The sequence below is a fragment of the Suricata suricatta genome, chromosome X, assembly GCF_006229205.1.
Source record: "Suricata suricatta isolate VVHF042 chromosome X, meerkat_22Aug2017_6uvM2_HiC, whole genome shotgun sequence".
Classification (NCBI taxonomy): Eukaryota; Metazoa; Chordata; class Mammalia; order Carnivora; family Herpestidae; genus Suricata; species Suricata suricatta.
In genome coordinates, this window is record NC_043717.1 from 54,377,921 (window position 1) to 54,402,201 (window position 24,281).

Consider the following 24,281-nt stretch of genomic DNA (forward strand, 5'->3'; position numbering starts at 1 on the left):
TTGGATCAGAGTATTGTGGCTTCAGCCCTTCTTAGTTTGATAGGTGCGGGCCAGCTCCCTTCTCCACCATCTTGCCTCCTCCTACTGCAAGTACTTTAAACAGAATATTGTATTAAAACAGTGTAATAATCACTACTCCCCTAATCTAAGTCCATCAAAAACTCAACTCCAAAACTTATCAAATGTCTTTAAGTTTTTTTAATTAATTAATTTATTTTGAGAGAGAGAGAGCAAGCAGGGAAAGGTAGAGAGGAAGAGAGAATCTCAAGGAGGCTCTGCATTGACAGCACAGAGCCCAACACTGGGCTCGAACTCATAAGCCATGAGATCATTATCTAAGCTGAAATCAAGAGTTGGATGCTTAACTGACTGAGCCACCCAGGCACTCCAGATCAAATGTCTTTAGTCAAAGGACCTATCCTCTTCCCTCTAAGCCTGGTACTTTCTCTACTCCAACTCTCAAGAAAAAACTTTCTCTAGGACCATGTTTCCCAGAAAACACTTCTGAATCATGCACACTGAAAAATATACATTTTTAATTTTCATCACATAGGGAATTCATTGAACTTGGGAGAAATAAAGATTCTGAACATTAGAGGGGTCCAATTCTGGACCCTCATTCTTTATCTGCCCTCCCCCACTCCTTTAGTCCTGAAACTTAAATTTTCTTTTTACTCTTTATAATAAGGGGTTGGGAGATTGGTTTCAGTCTCTTATGGTTCATGATGAAGAGAAAAAGAGAATGTAGTGCTTGTTTACTAAAGCACTGCCTTATTGTATTTTGGTGTTAAAATGATCTTCTGTGAACTGATAATAGTTTTTTCACAGTTTTAAGAAGTGACTTTATTGGATAAAATAATAAGTTGGCAGCTCTGTAGAGACTCCCCTGTCCATTTTTTTTCTCCTTACTTGAAAATTCCAGGTATGAAATCTAAGTCTGGTAATCACTGAATTAGGACAGTGTTTAAATAATCCAGGTGAAATTCCATGAAGGTTAAATTAAGGCAGTGCCAATGGTGATAGAAAGGCAGGGGAATTGAGAGTAACCAATCGAATGTGAGGATGGGAGAGAAAGGAGTCGCTGGTGAACCTTGCTCTCTGGCTTGGGTCACTGATTGGATAAATGGCAGCATAATTTACTGAGCAAAAGCAAACTCAGAGGGTAAAAGGTATATGAAACTGTCTTGAATAGGTAAGTCTGAGGAATTCGTAGAATGTCCAAGTGGAGACAGCCAGCATATAGCTGAATATATAGCCTAGGAAATCAGGAGAGATTTGCAAAAATCTAAGAGGTAGTTGAAGTGGTAGAAGTGAATGACATCAACCAGTGAGTATAGAGGGTTGCTCTCTCACACACATTTTTCAATTTCTTTGAGTAATGATATTTAAAACCAGGAAGTCACTGTTGACTTGTGTGTGCCACAGTGGCCTTCTTATGGTTAGTCAGAGCTCCAGACTCTGATAGGTGGCTCACATGATCTGGGCACTTGGGAGCAAAGTCTAGTTTTTCTAGACATAGCCAATATTAAAAATACTGAGCACAGTGGGTGTAAAGCTTGAAGGAGTCTTGACTAAAGGAGACAGGGTCTTTGGATGACTAGTAAGTAAAATGACATAGGAATTGTAAGGAATTATAGAAAATCTGACATTTTTAGGGTGCCAAGAAAATTAGCTTTTATCATTTTCAATAAACAGCTTTAACACTCTGAGAGGACTACATCTCTGAAGAATCCATCTGGACCACAAAACAAGGACACCAATTTTTCTAAGGTCTTTGAAGAGAGGACAAACTAGCAAATGATTCTCCAATTTGAGGGGCAGAAGAATCCCCTGCAAAAATCTCTAGCCCAGTGTTTCTCAAACTTTAACATGTATATAAATCATCTAGGAATCTATTTAAAATTCAGATTCTGATTCAGTAAAATTAGTGTAGGGTTTGGACTACAGCATTCCTAACAAGTTTCAGATGATAGTAATGTTGTTTCTCCTACTCAAAGTGTTACTCAAAGCTTGGTTAGAGCTTTCAATGGGAATTTGACTTTGATCAGTGGACCTGTCTCAATTAGGGTATCAAGTCTTTGCAATTTTCCCTGTTATGTTTGCTTTGAAACGTAATTTTACATTTTGAGTCAAACACATTAGAGTTTTTATTTTGTATTTCTTTTTCTCCATTTCAGTTTTAAAGAAATTTGCACCTATTGTGTTTTATAATAGTATCAGTCTGTGGTAGACAAGAAAAAAATTGGTCCCTCACCACGTATAGTTTGAGAAACACTGCTCTAGACAACAAGGAACTTTTTTTTAAGTTTTTATTTAAATTCCAGTTATTTAACATACAGTGTAATATTCGTTTCAAGTGTACAATATAGTGATTCAATACTTCCATACATCACCCGATGCTCATCACAAGTGTGCTCCTTAATCCCCATCACCTATTTAACTCATCCCCCCACCAACTTAACCTCTGGTAATCATCAATTTGTTCTCTATAGTTAAGAGTCTATTTCTTGGTCTGCCTCTCTCTCTTTTCCCCCTTTGTTCGTTTGTTTCTTAAATTCCACATATGAGTGAAATAATATGGTATATGTCTTTGACAGACTTCATTTAGCATAATACTCTCTAGCTCCACCAATTTCTAGGCAATGAAGAACTTTTTATTTGGGACATAGAATTTATTTAAAAATGGTCTGATTTCTATTACATATGATTCCAAAGCAGTATTTTTTTAAACTTTTTTTTATTTATTCCATAAACAATAACAAAACTCAGCTAGGTACATTATGACAGTTTCACCATACACTCAGTCACAAATATTTAAAACCTTTGCAACAAGAACAACAAAATCAGAGGTGTTACAAGAATAATTTACAAGAAAATCTATAAAACAGCAAGAAACTCACAAATGTTCATTTTCATTTGCACAAGATCACTACACTCTTTCACAACGTGTTTTGTGTTACAAAATTCCCAACAAAAGTGTATTTTTTTCTTTGTATTATGGTTTCTAAAACCAGAAACTTTGAAGTAATTATCCTTTTATTAGCACCCAGTGGTGCAAAAAAAGGAAAACTCTCACATACAGACACTTCACAGCACTTTTCTAAGAAAAATATACACTTACAAAATATGTTACAAATTGGCACACTTAAAAATATACAAGATTTTGTAGGCGTCTTAAGAGTGATCCTTAAGCTTTATACCTCAATTGACTCTACAGACTATTTATAAAGCTTAACTCTGAAAGAAAAAAGGCAAACAATTTCCTAACATTTTAAAGTTGCAGTGTCATATGTCAAACAAAAACTTAGGTTACATTCATAAAAAGGGCCTCTAACATGTTTATTTTAAATTTTTTAAGTGGAGAGAAGAAAATGGAGATAATAGTTTCTTTAGCACCATAAATCAGTAATTTACTAAAGAGGTGCATTCAGTTTTATGGAAATTAAATTAAAGACTAGTACATTCAAAACTCTGTAGGCAGCAAACTCTAGTCAGTGCTACAAGTATCCCAGTAGAGCATTTTAAGCTTTCTACCCTCCTCACTGGGAGTAAAAACCAAAAGACCTCTTCTAGTTTTCATTCTAAGCCTTTCCTTTGGTGCTGTAAAACCAGGTATCTCTAAATGAGGCAGAATGATTTATACATCTTTCTTCTTTTTGAGGGGATGTCTAACTCAGAAACCACTGAGCCTGATAGATGGATAGACATTCTTTCCATTTCATGTTGAGTGTTTCTTTTTTATTTACTCAGATACTAATTTTTAAAGCCTCATTTACACTGTAAGCTTTGTACTAAGTCTCTTTCTTTTACATTGTCCTTTTCCAATATTTCATCTCTTAGTTATGATTCTGAAACCAAGAGTGCATCTCAAGTATCACATAGCTGCAATGGGAACTTTGCTTCATGAATGTAGCTACTGTTTAATGCTCTGAGTAAAAAAATGTGCCTTAAAGGGTAGCCTGTGTACTGCCATCAAAATAATCCCATGCTGGCTGAGGACTCTCAAGTTGATGACAGTGTTTCCCAAGGTAAACAGCCCAGCCAAAATTTTTTCTTCCTTATTTGGGTACTTGAGAAACCTATACAAAAATTTCTGGCCTACATTGTGTTGACAACAAGATTCCTATTTATCCCGAGTTACTAAAATGTTTGATTTTGGTACTAAACCTTCTAAACATAATGGTGGGCTTAATGAATGTCATGATTAGAAAGTAAATCTCATATTAGTTTTATTTCATAAAAAAGACATATTCCTATAGTAAGCAATCATTTAAAAATCCTAAATAAAAATAAAACACCTGAAATTAGATAATGTCTTAACAATCAAGGAGAAAACAAACACTTATAGTTCTAGCACTAGTTAGGACTAGCTAGTGCTCCATTTTCCTCTTTGGGGCAGAAACTCAGCTCTCTTCAATTCTTGGAACTGTTCTGAGAGCATATGTAAATAGAAGATGTGGCAGATCTGCATCAGACTGGTTCAGCTTTGTAAGAGCAAGCTTGGTTAAGAGATCCTTGGATATAGTCTTTCTACCTTAGGCAGTAAATGCTCATTAGGACCCAGTAAAACAGAAATTCACCAGAACTGCAAAACCTCACATAACAGGACATAAAATGCTATCCAGAGCTGTTTAGAGCTTTTGAAGCATCCTTTATGCTGCTCTCTCTTACACACATGCTTAATCCCTTCCCTGTTCCTCTCTCCCCCTGCACACATACAGATGCTTCTCAGCAAGGAAAAAGGTCAGAGAAGGTGAAAGTTGTCACAAAAGCCCACCTAGCACCAAAGACTTCAGGGAGATGGCTAAAGAAGTGATGATCAAGGTAGTGCAGGAGGTTTGAAAAGATTTAGGAGAAGGTAAGGCCTTAACACATAATTGCACAGACTTAGAAGAAGTCCGAAGAGAAAGCTGAGAGGAAGCAGCATACGTGAGGAAGCTGGTATATGAAACACTGGAGAGGCCACTGGTTTAAGCCAGTTATCACAGCCCAAACATAACCCCCAAAGTCTTGAAGAACCTTGGCCAAGGCTACTGTTTCAGCACCCTGCTCCACATAGTCTAGCACCTAACCAGGGCAGAAAGGGGATCAGAGAGATTTTTACAGATCTTCAAGGAAAAGGAGTTTCCAACTTTCTTCAGTCATGTGATATAATTCTGTGTGTCTGTATGTATTTAAAATTAGATTTGAAACTGATCAACACAATTAAAGGTAATTAAGATTGAGAAGGTTGCTCTCTGAAATTCCACAAGTAGCCTGGCTAAGGTTCTTAAACTTTGACACTTTGGGGAGGTGGAATATAAGACTATAAAAGAAGAAAAATTCCAAGATCAAGGAATGAAATTAGGTGGGAAGAATAATGGAGAATACCATTTCAAGGAAAGTAAAGATTAAATGAGATTCTGTTGAAGAGGTATTAATAAGAATCAGAGAGGAGAGGCTAGAAGGAAGTGGCAATCAGGAATTTCAGACCAAAGAAAATTTCATACATATGACTTGAAATATCAGTGAGAGGGCAAGACAGTATTTTTGTATCAGTGGTCCTCACTCCACTAAGGCAGATGGTTGAATAAGGGATCTCCAAAAAGTCAGGCCTACTATGTTGTGATGGGAAGAAAAAAAATTGTGAGCAGTGACGAACCAAAAAATCCATAAAAACTGAAGAGCTCAGCACATAATGTACCAAGAAGATATTAAGTGAAATTAAGAGAATAAGCATCTTCTGATTTGTCCTATTGCTTATTAATCAAACTCAGTTTCTTGTTATGTTTTAGTACAAAATGATTGATTATAAGTCACTAATATATATGTTAAAAATATAATGCATTGTAGGCGATTAAAAATGGTACTTTAAAATGTCAGTTCTCTTCAGTCAATAAAAACGGTACTTTAAAATGTCAATCCTCTTCGGAGAAAGGGATAAAGCATGCCCTAAAATTGGCCCCTAATGGGCTCCATAGGAGCAACTTAAAGAGTATCCATTTCAAAGGACTTATGATAGCAAATTCTGACTAGGAAACTCTCCAAAATTTCAGGTTGTCCTTCTATCCCACCTCCACCCCATATTCCAAAGCTGAACTGATACTGAGAAGAACTGGAACAACTGTTCCCATACTTATTTTATAAACACATTGTACCTGTGGAACATTTTCTTTATTTCTTCTTTAATTGCCACCTTTTGGTTACATAGAGTGCACTCCATTCGTGTGATTTTGAGGTCTGGAGTCTTGGGTATCATAATACAGGTAGAGATTCCAACCAAAATTTAGCTGTAAAGCAGAACAACCAAAACCAAAACCAAAACTAGTTCCTAAGAACCAGCCATAGCATTAAGTATAAACAGCTAGCTATCAGAGTGGAGAAATAGAAGAAAGTGTTCCAGTTTGATTATTTTCCCTTTTGGACGGCAGCTGTAGAGTAGAAGACATGTTTCATCTGGTGCCTTTCCACTAAGTAATTGTTCAAGACTCACTGCACATAGAGCATCAAAGCCTAAGAACAGGCCTGAAGCAGCCTCACAAAATGCTCCTCACCCACTTGTCCCCATGGACACACACAATCACACCATCGAGAACATAGGCTTGTTTATTTTACTACCTAGCTATAAGTAGTAGAGCAGGCTGGTGAAAAGAATCAAGGACTGGGAAGTGTATATACGTGTATATGTGACAGGCTTCCTTCCATTTCTCTCTGACTACTTTCAAATGTTGCTTCTCTGTGAATATAGTTAGGTGGCAATGACTAGGTAGGTTTATATTTTGCTTAAATTTTTCCTTTTGAAACATCTTCCTTTGTTTTTTTTTTAAATCTCCCTTTCCCCCACCCACTTATTCTCCACCCTCCCACCCACAGCCTATATATTCACAAGTTAATAGGTTAGTAACAGTATTAGTAAGAATAGTAAGAGTAACAACGACAACAACCAACAACATTAATAATATTAATCCCTTATATCTGTATAGCACTTTATGATCTACAAAGCGCTTTTTCATCCATTATCTCATCTGTGCCATAATGCATCAGTCATCAGACACACAGGCCTTCAACTGTGCAAGGAAAATAGATCAAATATCAGAAGTCAAGTGGTGAATAAAGGGGAATAAAAAGCTAGTCATGAGGGATGTTGGAGCTGTGAAATTTAAAAACAAAAGGGGGAAGGGCTAAATAAAAATGTGATTTCAAAAATTTATGTAAAAATTAAAATTTAAGTTTAGTGTTTGGCATGAAATACTAGTCACCCTCAGACTAAGTAAATATGGCCCTGATTAGTTGTTTCCACTAATTGCTCAGCTAATCTAATATATGTATGTAACTCACAGGAGTTGAACTGAGATGCCTTAACATTTTCCTTAAATGACATTGGCATTACAAGATTACACACTTAAAGAACACTAAAGCCATGATATGAGTGTACATTTATGAATATTTATGAAACTACTTAAATAAAAGCAATCTATGTTCTTCATTTATTAGTGTTGATTTTATAGCTATTTTATAATTTATCCCAGACTATTATAAAATATATAAAACTGAGATATAAAGTATCAGCAATATAACTTTGCACTTTAAATAATTTTCAGCTACAGATTTTGCTTTTAGAAAACAAACTTTAAAGCAGCTGTTTTGTTTCCTTGTAAAAGATTCTGTAAATGCATATATTAATTAGGCCCCTGATGGACTTAGCTGTTATGACTTCCAGACTTTTCCAACAATTTAACCATTAGACGATGGAACAAACAAAACTTTATTGTGCCTTATTTAATTGTTCATGTTTCCACACAGGACAGTAGAGCTTAGAATTTCAAAATAATGTATGTATGCATATATATATATATTTAAAATTCATTAATGAGCTTTAAGCTGTGGGGTGAATCTGAGATGAGGTAAGAAAATTTGGCACATTTCAAACAGTATCCTTTAAGTTTTGGTAAATTGTATAACACAACATATTTTCCACTGTGATCTATAGGTACTATCCACATAAGTGGGGGTGGTTAATAGCAAGAATCACTGGAATGTTTCTAGTAAATCAACAGGGACAAGCTCCCCAAATACAACCAAATGTTGATATAGAAGTAAAAATATATACAATACAGTCAGTTGTTTGTAGTTTGGCACAATGTTTTCCTTTTTTTCCTTGGGTAAATAGTGCGAAAAACAATTGTGTAACTGTTTGACTTTTGAAGTCTTTTACATAGAACATCCGATTAAGGTTTGCTTCCAAAGACTTATTCCCACACTTCAAAAATCTTTAAGCACTTACATGTCAACATACATACCACAAGGCATATTTTGAGAGAAATAAAACACAAACATCAAATGTCTTTCTGGAAAATGTGAGTTTCTTCTTCAAACACAGGTAAAACCCAAAATGCTGTTTCTGCTTTTAGGAGATTGTAGTCGGAATCCCTGCAGAAAAACCAAACAATTTATGCCACCGTAGTAAGTTTTAGTGTATGTTCCACAAAGGGATCATACCATCCAAATTTGTTTACATTATATGAAATTCTGTATGATGCAGAAAAAGATAGATACAAATAGCAGGGGGCACTAGAAAGCACTCCTAATTGCCACATGAGACTCCCCCTCGCCAAATTATGCTCTTTTTGCTTAAATGAACTTGGCCTTTTGTCTATATAACTTTTTGATTCTGTTGTTCAAAATGTGTTTTTTTTTTTTACTGCAAAGCCCTTCCCTTCCCCAAATCATTCAAGAGCATATTTTAGTTTTATTTTCTCAATAAGTAAAAACCAATGCAGAATAGCGAAAAGTAGCCTTGGTAGAGTTTATCCCTAGCTAAGCCACAACAAAATTGCCCAATCTTTTGGGTGGCTTAAAGGTATAGGGATTTTCATGCATTTTTTTTCCTTTTTCTTTTGAAAAAGAAGGGAATGGGACAGTTTCTTTCATGCAAATTTTTGCTTTCAAGAGGGAAAATATGAAGGACTGTGGGCTTAGCAGGTAGTAGGAAAGCTAAGGGTACATCATCTCAGCCATTTTGGTGCAGTATTACCTCAGTTTTTCAAAAGAAGCTGTCCCAGCCTCATCCTTGTGGACCTGTTCTCGCTCCACGCATTTCCCCTTACACTTCTCATCTCTCAGGGCCTTGGAGCTGGATTTGTGACGATATAACTTTTTGTGTGTTGGTCCATTATTGCCTAAAGTGCTCAGGTTACTATACTTTTTATCAAAGAAGGCAGAGCGAGAGTCCTCATAACCATGCATATTTGCACGACCAGGATCACCTATTGCTGCTTTCCCATTGCTTTTGCTCACACCCTTGATGGACCTGTGATTCTTAGTGCCTCCTGGGGACCCACTATTGACTTTTTTCTTAGATTCCTGTGGTGTCCCAGCCAATATTTTGAGGGTTTTTAATTTTAGACTATTGGACTCAGGGGAGCAGAATATGTTGGGGTCTCCATGGTGTTCCATGGGTTCCCAAAGGGGCTCTATGGAGGCCATCATGAACCTCTGCACATCTGCCATACCAGAGGCAATGTTAGACAAGATATAGGAAGGCTCCTGAAATTCCCGTTGGTCATCATCAAGGAGGCTATTGGTGTTCGTGCACATGTTTATGTCGCTCCAGCCTGGGCTACTCTCCTTCCCCAAAGCCCAATCTCCAGAAAGTCCCTTTTGTGCTGGCATCTTCATAGAGGCCACAGAGCCACCATGTTGGATACATTCTGCCAATGTCTTTCCTGTGGGGGATATGCTATTGATTTGGCCTCCTCCACGGCCTATGCCAATTTGCATTTTCTCTCCATTGACTGCAGCTATGTATTTCCCTTTCTTTGATGATTTAGGGGTCTGGCGGGAGGTTTTGCCAGGTGGCTTTTCTATCCCTTTGTTGTTGGCTTTGAGTGTTTTTTTCCTGGTGTTTTTCTGAGAAGAGCTTTGGTTCAGAGCCCCACTCCTGCTGGGTGAACTTTTCTTTCTTGACTTTGACACTTTGTTGTTAGTACTCATTTGAGCAGATGGATCATTGTACGCTGATAAGCAAGGGGTTTTTTGGAGAAGACTGACAGAATCCTCATCATTGAACATATGGAACTGAAACTGATGGTTATTTAAAGTAAATCCATCATCCACTTGGACCTGTCGTGAAAGGGTACTGCAGTCCCACTTGATTTTCTCCATGTTGACCAATGGTCCTGGGATGCCCTCTTGAAACCCCTTCAGTGCTCCTAGTGTCTTAATACTCTCACACCTGGTAATTTGAGGGGAAAGACTGGGGGTGTCAGGTGGAGACACCTCTGAAAGAGAAGAGTGGCGGAATTTGTCAGGAGTGAAGTTGGAGATATCCAGGAGGTCAGTGGACTCCTTTAATGGTGTTATCTCATCAATGCTCTGTTGGATCACTAGTTTGGGGCTGCAATGGGCCAGGAAGTCATCAGTAATATCATCATCACCATCCTTTTCACAGGACTTCAAGCTTAAGGAGCAATAATTGCTTGAGTTGACAGAGAGTGGGGTCACTGAATCGAAGCTGAAGAGCCGGTCGTCATCCATATTGGCTGGACCCTGCTGGAAAGGAAAACACATCTCTCCATTATTAAAGTGACATAATTGATAAGAGTCGTCAGATGGGAGCTGAGTGTCTTGTACAGTGGGATATAAGACCTTGTTGCAATTACTGCCACCACTACTGAGGCAGATTCGATTGTATGTTGTAGATGTGAGGTTATTTTCCATGGAGACTACTTGAGAGACTCCAAATTCATTGGATTGTGTTGGAGCTATCTCTCTTGAGACTTCAGCCATGAATTCCTGGGGGCCAGAAGTAGGTTTATTGGGCCACACATTTCCATAGTTGTTTGATTCCATTTTGAAGTTTTGGGATGACTGCTGTAGCTCAGACTCAGAGGGTGAAGGAAGCACACAGTCCTGGGCAGGCTGGAGAGGCACAAATGATTTTTCTGTTTGGGTGAGGCTGCTTTCATTTTGCTCTGGAGAATGGTGAGCAAAGTACGATATACCAGTATTATTTGACAAGTCAGAAGCATCTAACAATGTCTGCAGATACCCTCCAGGGATAACAGGTATACTGGTGGCAACATTAGCAGATGATAGAGGCATTTCAGAAGAGCAGGTGGTTGGTAAGAAAGTAGAATTCTTGGCAACCTTTGCCTCATGAAATTCAGATAGATGAGAACTATTTGAAGTCCCAGGAATAGCTTCATTCTTTAAATTAGCTGTAGATGATTGATCTTCCAAAAGAGGGCTCATTTGAACAACTGGCTTGCTTTCTTGCCCAGCTTTGATTTTCTTGGATTTTAATCTGGCTTCACTTTTAAATTTGATTTTGTTGAGCACTTTCCTCTCTGGCCCCTTGAATCCTGCATCTTGGGCTTTGACTTTCACTGAGTCAGGGCCTGTAATGTCATTTAGATGTGATCCATTTGCACAGCTGGGGACTGCCAGAGGTGGTGATTTTAGTGTACCTTTCATGTCTCCATCTACTTTATGAGTAGAAGCTTGCCTCTGATCAATGCAGAATGAAATTTGCTTACCACTTGCCGAAGTTTCCACGGATGGGATTCTTTGAATCCTGTGCCTGTTGCCAAGTTTAGATTTTCGTTTGCGAGCAGGTGGCAGGAATGACACCTCAAAGCTACCTGGTTCAAAGTTTTGTTTTTGGCATAAGGGTGTTTTGTTGGAGTTAATGTTGCTATTTCTCTGTTTTTTCTTCTTCTGCCAGAAGCCCTTCAAGGGGGCCAGCTTGGCATATTTGTTGAGCTGGTTCTCACTCAAATTCACTGTTGTCTCACTGGAATCTACCCTACCCAACTTCACCAGCATGTTCTTCTCACCTTTAAAGCGATTGATGATGATATATTTGATAATAACAGGGGGCTCCTTACGGGTTACTTTTCTTCTCTTTTTAGGACACCATTCATCATCATCTTCCTCTTTGGAACCACCTGGCAACCATTCCTTCCTCTCATTTACTTTTTCACCCTCTAGTGAGTCAACGTCATATAGATAATCTTCACTATACCTGACTTTTCTCTTGGCTCGAAGACCATAGTTCTGCTGGGAGGAAGAGCTGCCAGAATTAGTGTCCCGAGCCATATAGCGGCTACAGTCCTTGATCTCCCCCATGGCATCATAAGAGACCTCAATGAAGGAACTGTCATCACTGAAATTCCCTGATGCCTCCATGGAATTAGCAAGATGGCCCTGCTTTGGATTCTTAAATTGCCCTACTTCAGTCCCACTGCATGGTTTATTTAAGGCAAATTTTTCTCCATTATCCTTTTCCCCTTTTTTCTCTACACACTTGTTTTCCTGTCCATCTTCTTTGCCTTTTTTCTTGTCCAAGTTTTTATCCTCCTCCCCCCAGATGATGTTCACATCAGGGACCTTGAATTGGGAAAGATCACTGTTCTGCTTCAAAACCCCACTCTTAGACTCCCGTTTGGGGCAAGTAGTAAAGACACTGGGGAAAAAGTTGAATTGGGCGTCCTCCTGCATTAGAAGGGTGGTCTTGTCTCGAACATTGTCCTGGAAGGACTCATATCGAATTTTCAAGGAACAGACATCACTGCCCAGTGTTGACTCATCATCATCAAACATGTAGTTGTCCACATCTTCTTCAGAGAATAAGTTGACAGACAGCTCATTTTTGGAACAGAGGTCAAGCAGTTCAATCTTACTCTCACTAATGAATGTCTCAAAGTAACCCCAATCCTGATTGGAATTTGCCAGCAAAGCCTCTTCTGTATTACACTTGTCTAACAGTAATGCCTCATAATAACTTTTCTGAGCTGGATCCTCCAAGTCGATGTCAGATTTCTCAACTTCTCGTTTTTCTCCTGCCCTTGATTTGTGCAAGGGGAAGCCTAGGAGCTGGTCTGAAAGCAGCTGCTCTCCATATTTCATGCTTTCTCCAGCATTAATACACTGAATCCCTATATCAGAGACTGCACAGGTTTCATAATCTTTATTTAGATCACCAACTTTCAGACTGATCCCTGGCTCAGGATCTACTGCATCCTTTGATTCCATGAAGCAGCCCAAACAAGTCCGACTTGGCTGCATGAGGCAGTCCCCATTCAGAGCTGACATGCCCGCAGGCTCCATTATGGCAAATGGAGCTTTATCACACTCATTGGGCAGTGACCATGTATGCAGGCCTTTTGTAACACCAGATGTAAGGGAGATGGCATTCACAGAAGCACTATTAGCAGCATGCTCAGGTGCTTCAATTAGGCCCAAAGGAGATGGAGGGCTCTGCATACAGGGTTTCTTAGAAGCCAGAGGCAAGAGACCCCTGGGATACATCAGGGACTCTTTTTGAACCCCTGGTATAGGCTGGATTGGTGCAGCAGCTTCTAGAGCTTCAAATGACTTCATTGCCACATCTTGGTCCTCTGAATCTGGAGAAAAGGGAAAGAAATGACAAAAATAAAGTTAAATATCTTAGACCACCTCATCAGACCACTCTTTCCCTCAGTCTGGCACTTGATCTTATATAAACTCAGGCTTAGCTTCTCTAGCTTTAGAACTAGAAACTACAAACTTAAAGAAAATGCTGATTTTATATTGAACATTCATGCAAGTGAAAAATAGTATTTCTTTAGATTCAGCTTTTTCTTTAAACAGAAATAAGGAAATAATTGCACTGCTTGATCAATTGGAAAGTTAAGGCTTCCAGGATGGGAAAATGCTCAGTTGGCATGTTAATGGTTTTGAGCTATAAAGCTTAGTCCTATCACTCAGACCTTTGTTCCAGAAGCTCCTCTGAATCTAGAAGTTCTAAGCCTACTTCACTAAGAATTTTGAGGAATGTAAGTATTCATCCGACAAAGATGATTTACAAAAGCAAAATGGTTGGATTAAATAACTCTTGGAGACCCTTCTTGCACAGTTAGAAATTTGGTGGAATAAAATTTAGGCTTAATATTAATCTCAGAGGCACCTTAGACTTAGCTTGCTCCAACTTTGTAGATACTAAAAACATATAGTAACATCAAATGACTACTAAGAGCGGTAGTATATACTATAACTAAATTCTCTTACCATTTTCTTTGACTCCATTAATCAGAGTGTTTTCTCCATTGGCTGAGGCAAGAACAGCCTTATCTTGTTGGTTATCCATGAATGTAACCTCTTATTGTTTCATTCCAAGCCAAATGCTGTCCAACCTGCACATTTCAAATATATAATGTTAGTCATTAAATATATTTTTCTCTGTTTTAAGGTTATTTCGTCTACAGAGATCTTAAAAGGTTCACTGTAATTTACCTGTTTCCAGACTGACTTCATCACTACTATTGTTGTTTTGTTTCATAGTTTATGCCCTAGATCCTTCTACCTCCTCTAGGCCACAATACTATTTATAATAGAAATCTGAAGCAGGCAGACTCATGCCTTCTTCCAGATAGGAATATATTTAACCTAATAATGACCATACAGTTAGAAAGGATGAAAAGTAGAGTCCAGAGTAACCTGAGAGAAGGAATGTATGCACGTAGAGATTGGCTTTATTTTTGTTTGCCTCATTTCCACCTCAGAAGATCTATAGCTCTTCAAAAACAGGGCAATTCATATATACATACACATATACATCACACTAAGATTTTTTTCTCTCTCTCTGCCTTAAAATTTGACTGCTAAGGATGAAAAGAGGTAAAGAATTCTTTTCTTGGTTTCTCAACGTTCATGATTTAAACTCTGTTATTGACAAATATTCCTCCAAGCCCAGTAGGATTTTAAAATGTTACTACAAAGAAAATTTGAAATTTCTGAAAGGTCCCTACATCATCTATTTTTGGGGCATGAAATACATATCCATACTCGCTTATCTCCTGCTCAACTCCCTGGGTGGTAGGTATATGCAAAGCAATAGAAGACAAGGCCATCTGAGATGGAGTTATCTACCATATGCTATAAAAAAATCTATAAAGCCTTTCTTTCACAACCGCCCTTTTCCTAGACCTTTTTCTCAGCCAGGTATTCATCTCCTTATTAAAAAGCACAGACTGCTGATGGCCAAGCAGCTATTACAAAAATTTCAAGTGTATATTCATTTATCCTACCATATGGATATACTATAAAAGGTAGGACCAGCATTGAGGGAATAAGAAGCAGTATGCAGAATTTTACATGATTCAATCTCTATAATATTTTACCTATTTCCTTATCTGTAAAATAAGAAGTCTGTATTAGGCAATCATTCTGTTTTAAAGATGTTAGATGGCCCTGAGTTTCCCCTAACACTTTTATATCAGAATTGCCAAACTTTCTACTTACACAAGACCTGATTTGAGAGTAGCCAATAAACCACAGGTGCCAGGGAAAAGAGAAAGATATGCTTAGTTATTGTACTTACACAAAAACAAGGGTTGGAGATTTCTAAAAAGTGGAGTGGAGAGGCTAGCCATGTCAAAGTCCCCATCCCTTGCCAAGAAGGGCTCAGTTGTGGTGGAAATGAATAAACAGATCAGATGGTTGAATTTTTGCTTCAGAAGGAATCATATAGGTTATGTGGAATCATAACCTATGATTCTTCTGTGCAACTTTCTTCTTAAGAAACTCAACTGAGCTTCAGGTGTCATTTTACTCTTTTTAAACTGCCCCCTAACTAACTCCATCTCAGCAGGGACTTGATAAAGATCAAATTATTTGCAGATTTCAATAATTTAGTATCTTCTTGTCCCTTATGCCTAAGGATAATTACAAGGAAGTCCATTTTTATCATCAAGACCAAGGCACAGGAAAAAAAAGGTAAGGTCTTAAAAAGCATAATGGCAAATCTGTGAAAGAAACTCAAGTCTTCTGACCAAGAGACCAAGTATTTTTCTTAAAACATAAAATGCTTTACAATTCTTACCACTTCCAACCCCTGGTCAAAACAAAGATGTAAAAATATAAGTTGCCACATGTTATTGATATATCTACTTTCACCCTGATTCAGGTAATGAAATAAAGAACAGCTGCTTCAGTAACTGCTTCAGTAGCTGCTTCAGTAACAACTAATAATTATTAGCAAAAATGAATGTGCCATAAAATATATGCAGGAGCAATATACTTAAATATCAAGGATTATCCAATGTTGTCTCACAAGACGAGTTGTAGTTCAGAGAGCACATTCTTATCCATAATGCTGCTTGGCTAATTACATTTTCTAATACTTGCCAGAATTTCAAGATACGATGTTAGAAATATGGAGATATGATGCTTTTAAGTACAGAAAACATGCTTAAATGAGGATCCTTGTAAGTTTAAAAATATTAAGGGTGAGAGAGACATGAAAAAGAGATTATCACAATTAAACTAACGAATTCTATATATCTCAAAAATACAGTATAAATTGATTTCATCTTTCATTATAAAGATTCAAAAATTCAAAAGATATGTACAAATAAACTCTTACAGAAGAGTTGATATCATATAATGGATGGAGTACAACCAGTTACTAGTTGGGTGTTGCTCCTTCTTTGGTCCTAAATTTTATTAGCTATACAATAAGGGAGTTGAGCTAGATTATATCTGAGGGCTTATCTAGATTTTAAAAATTATAATTTATTTAGTTTTCTTTTAAAGATTGAAATTACAGGGGCACCTGATTGCTCAGTCAGTTAAGTATCCAACTCTTAATTTTGTCTTAGGTCATGATCCCAGGGTTGTGGGATTGAGCCCCATATTTGGCTCTGTGCTGAGCATGGAGCCTGCTTGATATTCTCCCTCCTTCGTCCCCTCCCCCTGTGCCCCTTTCCCCTGCCTGTGTGCTATCTTTCTAAAATAAAACAAAATATTTTAAAAAGATTGAAATTACATGTGCAAGAAAAAATTATTTCCGATTTAAGTTTTATATGATTTTGAGATGAGCCTAAGATGTATACTTGAGGGAACTCTCTACTGTCTTCCATTTCATGTTCTTTCCTATATTCCTCTGATTTTCATACATTCCTACCCCAATCCTATCATAGGCAGCAAATAGGGTGCTGCTGCTGGTGACAGGATTCTATATATTCCACATGCCTTCATTTTTGGCAGCCACCAATCTGGGGTGAGAGCTTCTTTGCTGCATTTAATCAAAGGCTGAATGTTTGGGTGTCCCTTCTTCTCCTTTTCTTTTTTCCCTTCACTTAGTGTTCTTATCTGCGCCATACTTTGTGACAGCACTCTAAAGGAATTTCCAAAAAGAGCAAGTACATAAGACCATAAACCATTGAGAAAGTATGTGAAAATGCATTGTCTATTAAAGCTCTATGCCAATTCCATAAAACAGTCATGAATAGCCAACCTCTCTACTAGTCTTAATTTATAAACTTTTATTTTTTAAATAAATATTTTAAAAGTATATTTCTTTACGTTGAGAGAGTGAGAGAGAGCATGAGTGGGGGAAGAGGAGAAAGAGAGGGAGAGAGAATCCCAAGCAGGCTCTGTGCTGACAGCATGGAGGCCCAACACAGGGCTTGATCCCATGAACCATGAGATCATGACCCAAGCCAAAACCAAGAGTCAAATGCTTAACCAACTGAGCCACCCAGGCACCCCTAATTTCTTAACTTTTAGAGCATAGGTAGCTCCACTTTATGTGCACATCTGAGACCCTTTGCGTTTGCAAATTTTTATTTTCAGGACTTCTCCTGCTTGCTTTCTCCTTCAAGTCCAAAGAGCAAGTGGTAGATAAGTCCAATCACTGTCAGGTAAAGAATGGGTATTTCCAAAAAGAGTCTGTTTCTTCTTGTCACCAGATCCAAATGGGCAGTATAATGGCACAGTAAGCACAGAGACACCAACCTAGAACACCTATTGTTGTGTACAAGATAGTGAGTCTTTAGAAGCAGCATGCTTCTGGCATGCTGGCACTTCGTGAGAATGGGTTTATACAAGGACTGTGTCCTAATCACTGAGTGCCTTCATTGACAGGCAACATTGAGTTGCATTTAATACTTGAGTGCAATAACTGTATGCTGAATTATCCTTTGACTTTTTCCATGTCGTTTCTAATCTCCTCTCTTACTAATCTATCCTGTTAATTTCATTTTTAAAATGTTATTAGATTCTTATCCGAAATATAATGACTGAATCACAAGGTTAAAAAGGATTGTAGAAGGTAGTCTAATCCCAAACTCCCCATTTTACAAAGGGGGTAATCAAGTCCCCAAAAGGGTGAACCACTTGTCCAATGTCACACAATGAGTTGGTAACACATACACATCCTTGGAAATAACCTCATGGCACCATGTTACATATGAGTAGAAATATAATTTATAAATAAAAATAACCACTAATTAGAGCACTGCTAACTTTTTGTTTGTCTGTATTGGAGGGAATGCTGTCACAAACAGGAGAAATGTCCTTGCTTATCCCAAGGAGGGGTGAAAGGGAGTGGGGAAAAGGCCAAACCCCATATCCACCTGGGAAGGAGGCACTGCTTTTCTAGCCTCTGGATTCTAGAGCTCTGTGTCGTCACCCTGAAGCATATCAGTCTAAACACTAACTTCTCCCATACACACATACACACACATGCACACACGCACACACACACACACACACACAATATTCTTGTACACTCAATAGATCAGAGTGCCTTTATTCTTCTATTTTGGAAGCAGGATGTTGCATCTTGGACCAGAGTTGGAGGACAAGTGGAGCTGGAAGTTCATTTGATCTTAACATGCTAAATAAATTCAACTATTTAATAATTCCTCATTGAAATATCACTCAAAATTTTGAATAGGGGTTGAGGGCCTAGGGATACCAAGACTAGTAAAAAATTTTTTGAAAAAGTCCCAAGTGATCATAGTAGTTTTCTTCTATAGTTGTTTACTTATCTCTTACGTCATTCTACCCTCAAAGCAGAAAACAAGAACACAAAGAAATATCAAACTAATTAATATTATGTACTTAGAACCCCTAAAGAATTATAGATATATTTATTCATTTTCTGATTGATCAACTATTTTTAGGTAAGTATACAAGAATCATCTATAAAGTAAATTAAAGACAACACATAACCAAATACAAAACATCCCATGAGCAAAAAAGTGATACTGTTAGCCTGGCCTAAGAATTTGGAATAAATCTTGGTCTTGCTAGAATCTCTCCATGGACTGCTGAGCTACCTATTACAGATACCAAGGGGTCTCAGTTTCATCATTCATAAAACCCCTGACCTTCTTTTCTAATTTCAGAGATAATTCCAAGGCTTTCTCAACATGTGTACTTGAAGAGAGGCACCCAGCCTCGATTCTAAGCAGTAATGAAAAGCAGTGATGAAAATCTGAGGATTTGGGACTTGGTTAGTTGAGTACCCTACTTCCTTATCCCTCCTGGCTATATGGATATCAGTACAAACAGCTGGGTGGAAGGCTGAAACTGTCACAAAAATGTGAACGTATGTTTACTATTTCTCTTTTATATGTTAGACTATGCCATGAAAAGAACAGAAATGAGAAAAACAAGCTCTACAGCCAAGGCACTTATAGTTTAGGAGAGGTAGGAGTATACTTGGCATAGCAGGTATCTCTCAGTGTGGTGTCTTCAATTGGTTCAAATATTTATTTCTCTATTTTGATTTTACTTTCAAATTATTCTAGCCTTATCAACCTCCAGAATAGGTCTTCCAAAAATTGATGCAACTTGGATTTCTTTTATCAAATAAAAAAAATCCCTCTAATCCATATGCCCAAGGTTTAGTAAAAATGAATCCATCTTTGATCTTTCCATGAAGACAAGTGCAACTTCCCACTGAACTCTGGGCTTGTTCCTATTAAATACATAGGTGCTAACAGGTGGTAAGACTACTGTTTCAGATATCACCTCACCTTCATCACACTCCTTTTTCAGATATGCTTGTAGTAGAGTTTGGCAGTTACTGTCAAAATGGTAAGCTGGTAGATGCCTGTACCTTTTTACACCAGAAGATTTGTCATTACCAAAGGTCTGAGGGCCCAGACATTCTCCACAAGTAAATGGACTCCACCAGGGTATTTCTTTGCACATCTACTTACATGCAAAGAAAAATACCTTAAAATGAGTTTGACTGTTTATAAAAATACACAGTTTTGACTGCTATAGAAGTTTTATTCAACACAGGAAGGAAAGTTCCAATAATCCCACAAAATCATTCAGGAACCCAATTCCATATGTTCACAAGGCCATGCAACCCCCTCCTATCAGAAGAATTTTTCTTATACTTCTTAATTTTTCATATGGGACCAAGAATGACTATCCTAAAACAAGGGAAAGGATAGGGGTACAAGGTGGGGAGACATCAGGAGAGGCTGAGCCTAAGAGTAGGTAAAATGTCATTCTATTTAGAGTTCTGCAATAACCTAGCAATTGTTTATCACTATTATCTCTCTATTCTGACTCCTGGCAGTTTATTACCATCACCCATAGCAAATTCAGGAAATAAGCCCTTATAGTACCAGAGCCTCTGAAATAGCCTCCTGGGGTATATTCTCTAGCACCCAGCTCAAGCCAACCTAGCTAATGCCCCAAGCCATACAGATGGCATTCTGGGGCCCTCTGCTCATTGAAGTTTATATAGGAAACACCAATTGCATGTCCAATTCCAAAGCCCACATTTGCTAAAAAGCAGCAGTAGGCTCTGAAGGACTCTTCTCAATTCCAGCAACAAAGTCTAGAGTAGGGAAGAACTTCTTAGGTTTCTGGAGATTCACCTACAGATGGGCAAAACAAGTCCTGAAGAAGGCAAGGATGAGTAATGTTCTTTCCTAGTGATCCTGGTTTTCTTAGGTTCCTTTGCTATCTTCTCATCTTTTTTAAAAAAAAATAGTTTATTGTCAAATTGGCTTCCATATAACACCCAGTGCTCTTTCCCACAAGTGCCCTGCTCCATTACCACCACCTCCCTTCCCCCACCTCCTCCCCCTTCAACCCTAGGTTCATTTTCAGTATTCAAGAGTCTCTCAGGTTTTGTGTCCCTCTCTCTCCCCAACTGTCTTTCCCCCTTCCCCTCCCCATGGTCCTCCATTAGGTTTCTCCTGTTTTCCTGTTAGACCTATGAGTGCAAACATATGGTATCTGTCCTTCTCCGCCTGACTTATTTCACTTAGCATGACCATCTACTGTTAGGGTTGAGTGTTTTTTAAGAGTATTGTCTGCAACTACAGCATCTATTTACCTTTTATGTGCCAATATCTGGGGTCACTTTCAACCTCTAACCTGCACTGTCCAATACAGTAGCCACTAGTAACACTTAGCTATTTAAATTTAAATATAAGTAAATTAAAATTTTAGGTCCTTGTCACACTAGTCATATTTCAAGTGCTAAATAATCACATGTGGCTAGCTGTTAGCATATTGTATAGCACAGATATAGCACATTTTCATTATCAAAGAAAGTTCTACTAGATAGCGCTGTTATTTTTATTCCTAATGATCTAGTTACTTTTCTTATTTGTACAGGATGGCCTAGAATTTTATTTTTCTTATTGGTCTCATATACATAAGATTGATGTTGTCATATTCCTCAATTCATCAGTAATCCAAGCAAAGCTTCTCATCATTATTCACTTATTTCCATTTATTCCTACATTCTTTCATAGGTAGTTATTCTAATGAGGTGAAGGTATATCTTTTTTGTATGTGTTCTTTTAAAACACATATTATTTTGGGATGCTTGGGTGGCTCAGCTGGTTAAGTGTCCAACTCTTGACCTTGGCTCAAGTCATGATATCACAGTTCATGGGGTCAGGCCCTACATTGGGCCCGGTGCTGATAGCGTGGAGCTTGCTTGGGATTCTCTGTCTCCTTTTCTCTGTCCTTCCCCTGCTTGCACATGTGTGCTCTCTCTCAAAATAAATACATAAACTGTTTTTTTCAATGGTGCATTGTTTTATGTGTATGTTTTAAATTTTTATGTATATGGTATCATGCTACAGATCTCATTCTTTTAGTTTTTACTATAAATCATGTTTTTAAAGTCCCATTCATACTTCTACACATATATCTTATCTGTTGCTTTTATCTGCTGTATAATTCTAACACATTTTACCTATTTGCTCTCATTATGATAGATACCCAGGATGCCTGGCCTCGCACTTTACAGAACTCTTAGCAGAAGTTACTGGCTTTACAGAAAAACTTCTGGGGTGACTGGGTGGCACAATCAGTTAAGCATCCGACTTCAGCTCAGGTCATGATCTCATGGTTTGTGGGTTCGAGCCCTGCATCAGGTTCTGTGCTGACAGCTTGGAGCCTGGAGCCCGCTTCAGATTCTGGGTCTCTGTCTCTCTCTGCCCCTCTCCTGCTTGTGCGTGTTCTCTCTCTCAAAAATAAATAAACATTAAATTTTTTTCTTAAAAAGAAAATCTTCAAAAAAAGAACCACAAGTACTTGTAATCAGAGTATGTGAACTCACTTTTAACTAAGGGTATCTTAACCCCCTGGAATATACACCCTCATGCTATCCTTCAATGTTTTAACTTATTGAGATCATTCTATCGTTATTGATTATTGTATTTTTTTGTTTGCTTCTGGTCTTATATGAGGTTTCATATTTGTTTTTAATTTCTTTTTTTTTTGTTTGTTTGGGAAACTCTGTTTCTCTTTTATTTTTGAAGGATAATTTCACATGGTTCAGTATGGTGTTTACTTCCTCTCAACACTTTAAATATTTCACTCTAATCTCACCTTGCTCACAGATTTTCTGAAAAGCCAGATGTAATTTTTATCTTTGTTCCTCTGTAGGTAAGGTGATTCCCACTCTTTCAGAATTTCTTTCAGAAGTTTTTTTCTTTTCATTTCTTTCTTCTTCTCCTTCTGGTTGTCCCGTTTACACGTATGTTACACCTTTCGCCGTTGCCCCATAGTCCTTGGATAATCTCTTCTGTAATTTTCAGTCTTTGTTCTCCTTGCTTTTCAGTTTTCAATGGTTTTTTTCAAGGATACATCCTCTATCTCAGAAATTCCTTCTTAAGCCATGTTCTTGCTAACAAGCCCATTAAAATAATATGTCATTTCTGTTACACTGTTTTTTAATCTCTAGCATTTATTTTTTGTTCTTAAGATTTCCATCTCTGCTTACATTGCCCATCTGTTTTTGCATGCTGTCTTTATCCATTAGAGCCCTTAGCATATTAATCATAGTACTTTTAAATTAACTGTCTGATAATTCTAATATCTCTGAATGTCTAGTTTGAGGTTTGCTCTGTCTCTTCTAACTGTGTTTTGTGACTTTTGGTATGCCTTATAATTTTTCTTGGTAGCTTTTTTTTCATTGGACTTTGGGTCTCTGATTACCTAGACTCAGGTTATTACTTTATAAAATCTTTATTTTTTCTGTTTATTTCTGATTCTTCCTAAATCTCCTTTTATTTGCGTTGGTGAAACTCAGGATTTAGTTAGATGGGTAGTTTTCTGACTAAAGTTTTCACTGAACAATGGAGGTTTAGGAACCTAATGGAGACAGGATTGCTGTACTGACAGCCAGAGGCACCCAGGGCTTAATGGGAGGTTTCACATTCTCTGTTAGCTTGACACACAAGGGAAATAGCCTTTTAATCCAGTGCAGCATACTTCATTTATTGCAGCATTATCCAGTTTGAAGATGTTATGAAAAACATTCCCTAGAGAGATTTAAAATTTCAAAACCATCCTGAGTTTGAATTTAATTCAACTACTTCAGAAAGCTGAAACAATGGAAGATGATCTTTTAGGCACTTCATACACCAGGCACTGTTAGGCCAGATAATGTAATACCAAATTAGAATGTTTGTCTCCTGGGAAGGGAGGAGGTTTTGTCACAGGAGAAGTTGAGGGTATGTGTTTTATTTAAAATCATCTGTCAGTGCTAATGACCTATCATTTAAAAATGTATTAAAATACAAACATACAAAGAAAAAAATGAACAGAGAACACTTGCTGTCTTTAAAGTAGCAGAAAGAAAACAAATGTATGTTCTAATCAACTTTGATAAGGGATATAGACAAACTGGAACTCATTTAGAGGGAAGTGTCCAGAACAGGGGAACTCAAAACTGATATTAAACTCAGGGGATGAAATTCAAGAAATGTGGTTTCCGTCTTCAAATACTTGAAAAGCTATAAGAAAAGCTAAACTTGTTTAGTTAGACCACAATGGAAAGTTACTTGAGGTAGGAAGACTGTAGCTCAACATATGAATCAACAGAGATGTCCAAAGATGAAATGGTCCTGGGGGAGAATCATAGGGTAAAAAAGTGAGCTCCTTGCCACTAGCAAAGGCTGGGCACCAGGCAACAATAAAGAACAAATTTAAGCACTGGATGGCAAAGCTGGACTAGACTACTCTAATACTTTATAATTCAATGT

General features: G+C 37.7%; 1 protein-coding gene across 1 annotated transcript; it reads right to left on the bottom strand.

Annotated features, from left to right (window-relative positions):
• Positions 1-8,315: 8,315 nt before the first annotated feature.
• NEXMIF (neurite extension and migration factor) lies at positions 8,316-14,107 on the bottom strand. The gene is made up of 3 exons (XM_029929427.1): positions 14,029-14,107; positions 9,014-13,385; positions 8,316-8,409 (listed from the first exon to the last, which is right to left on the bottom strand). The coding sequence occupies exons 1-3, from the start codon at positions 14,105-14,107 to the stop codon at positions 8,316-8,318; spliced, it is 4,545 nt and encodes a 1,514-aa protein (XP_029785287.1).
• Positions 14,108-24,281: the final 10,174 nt, after the last annotated feature.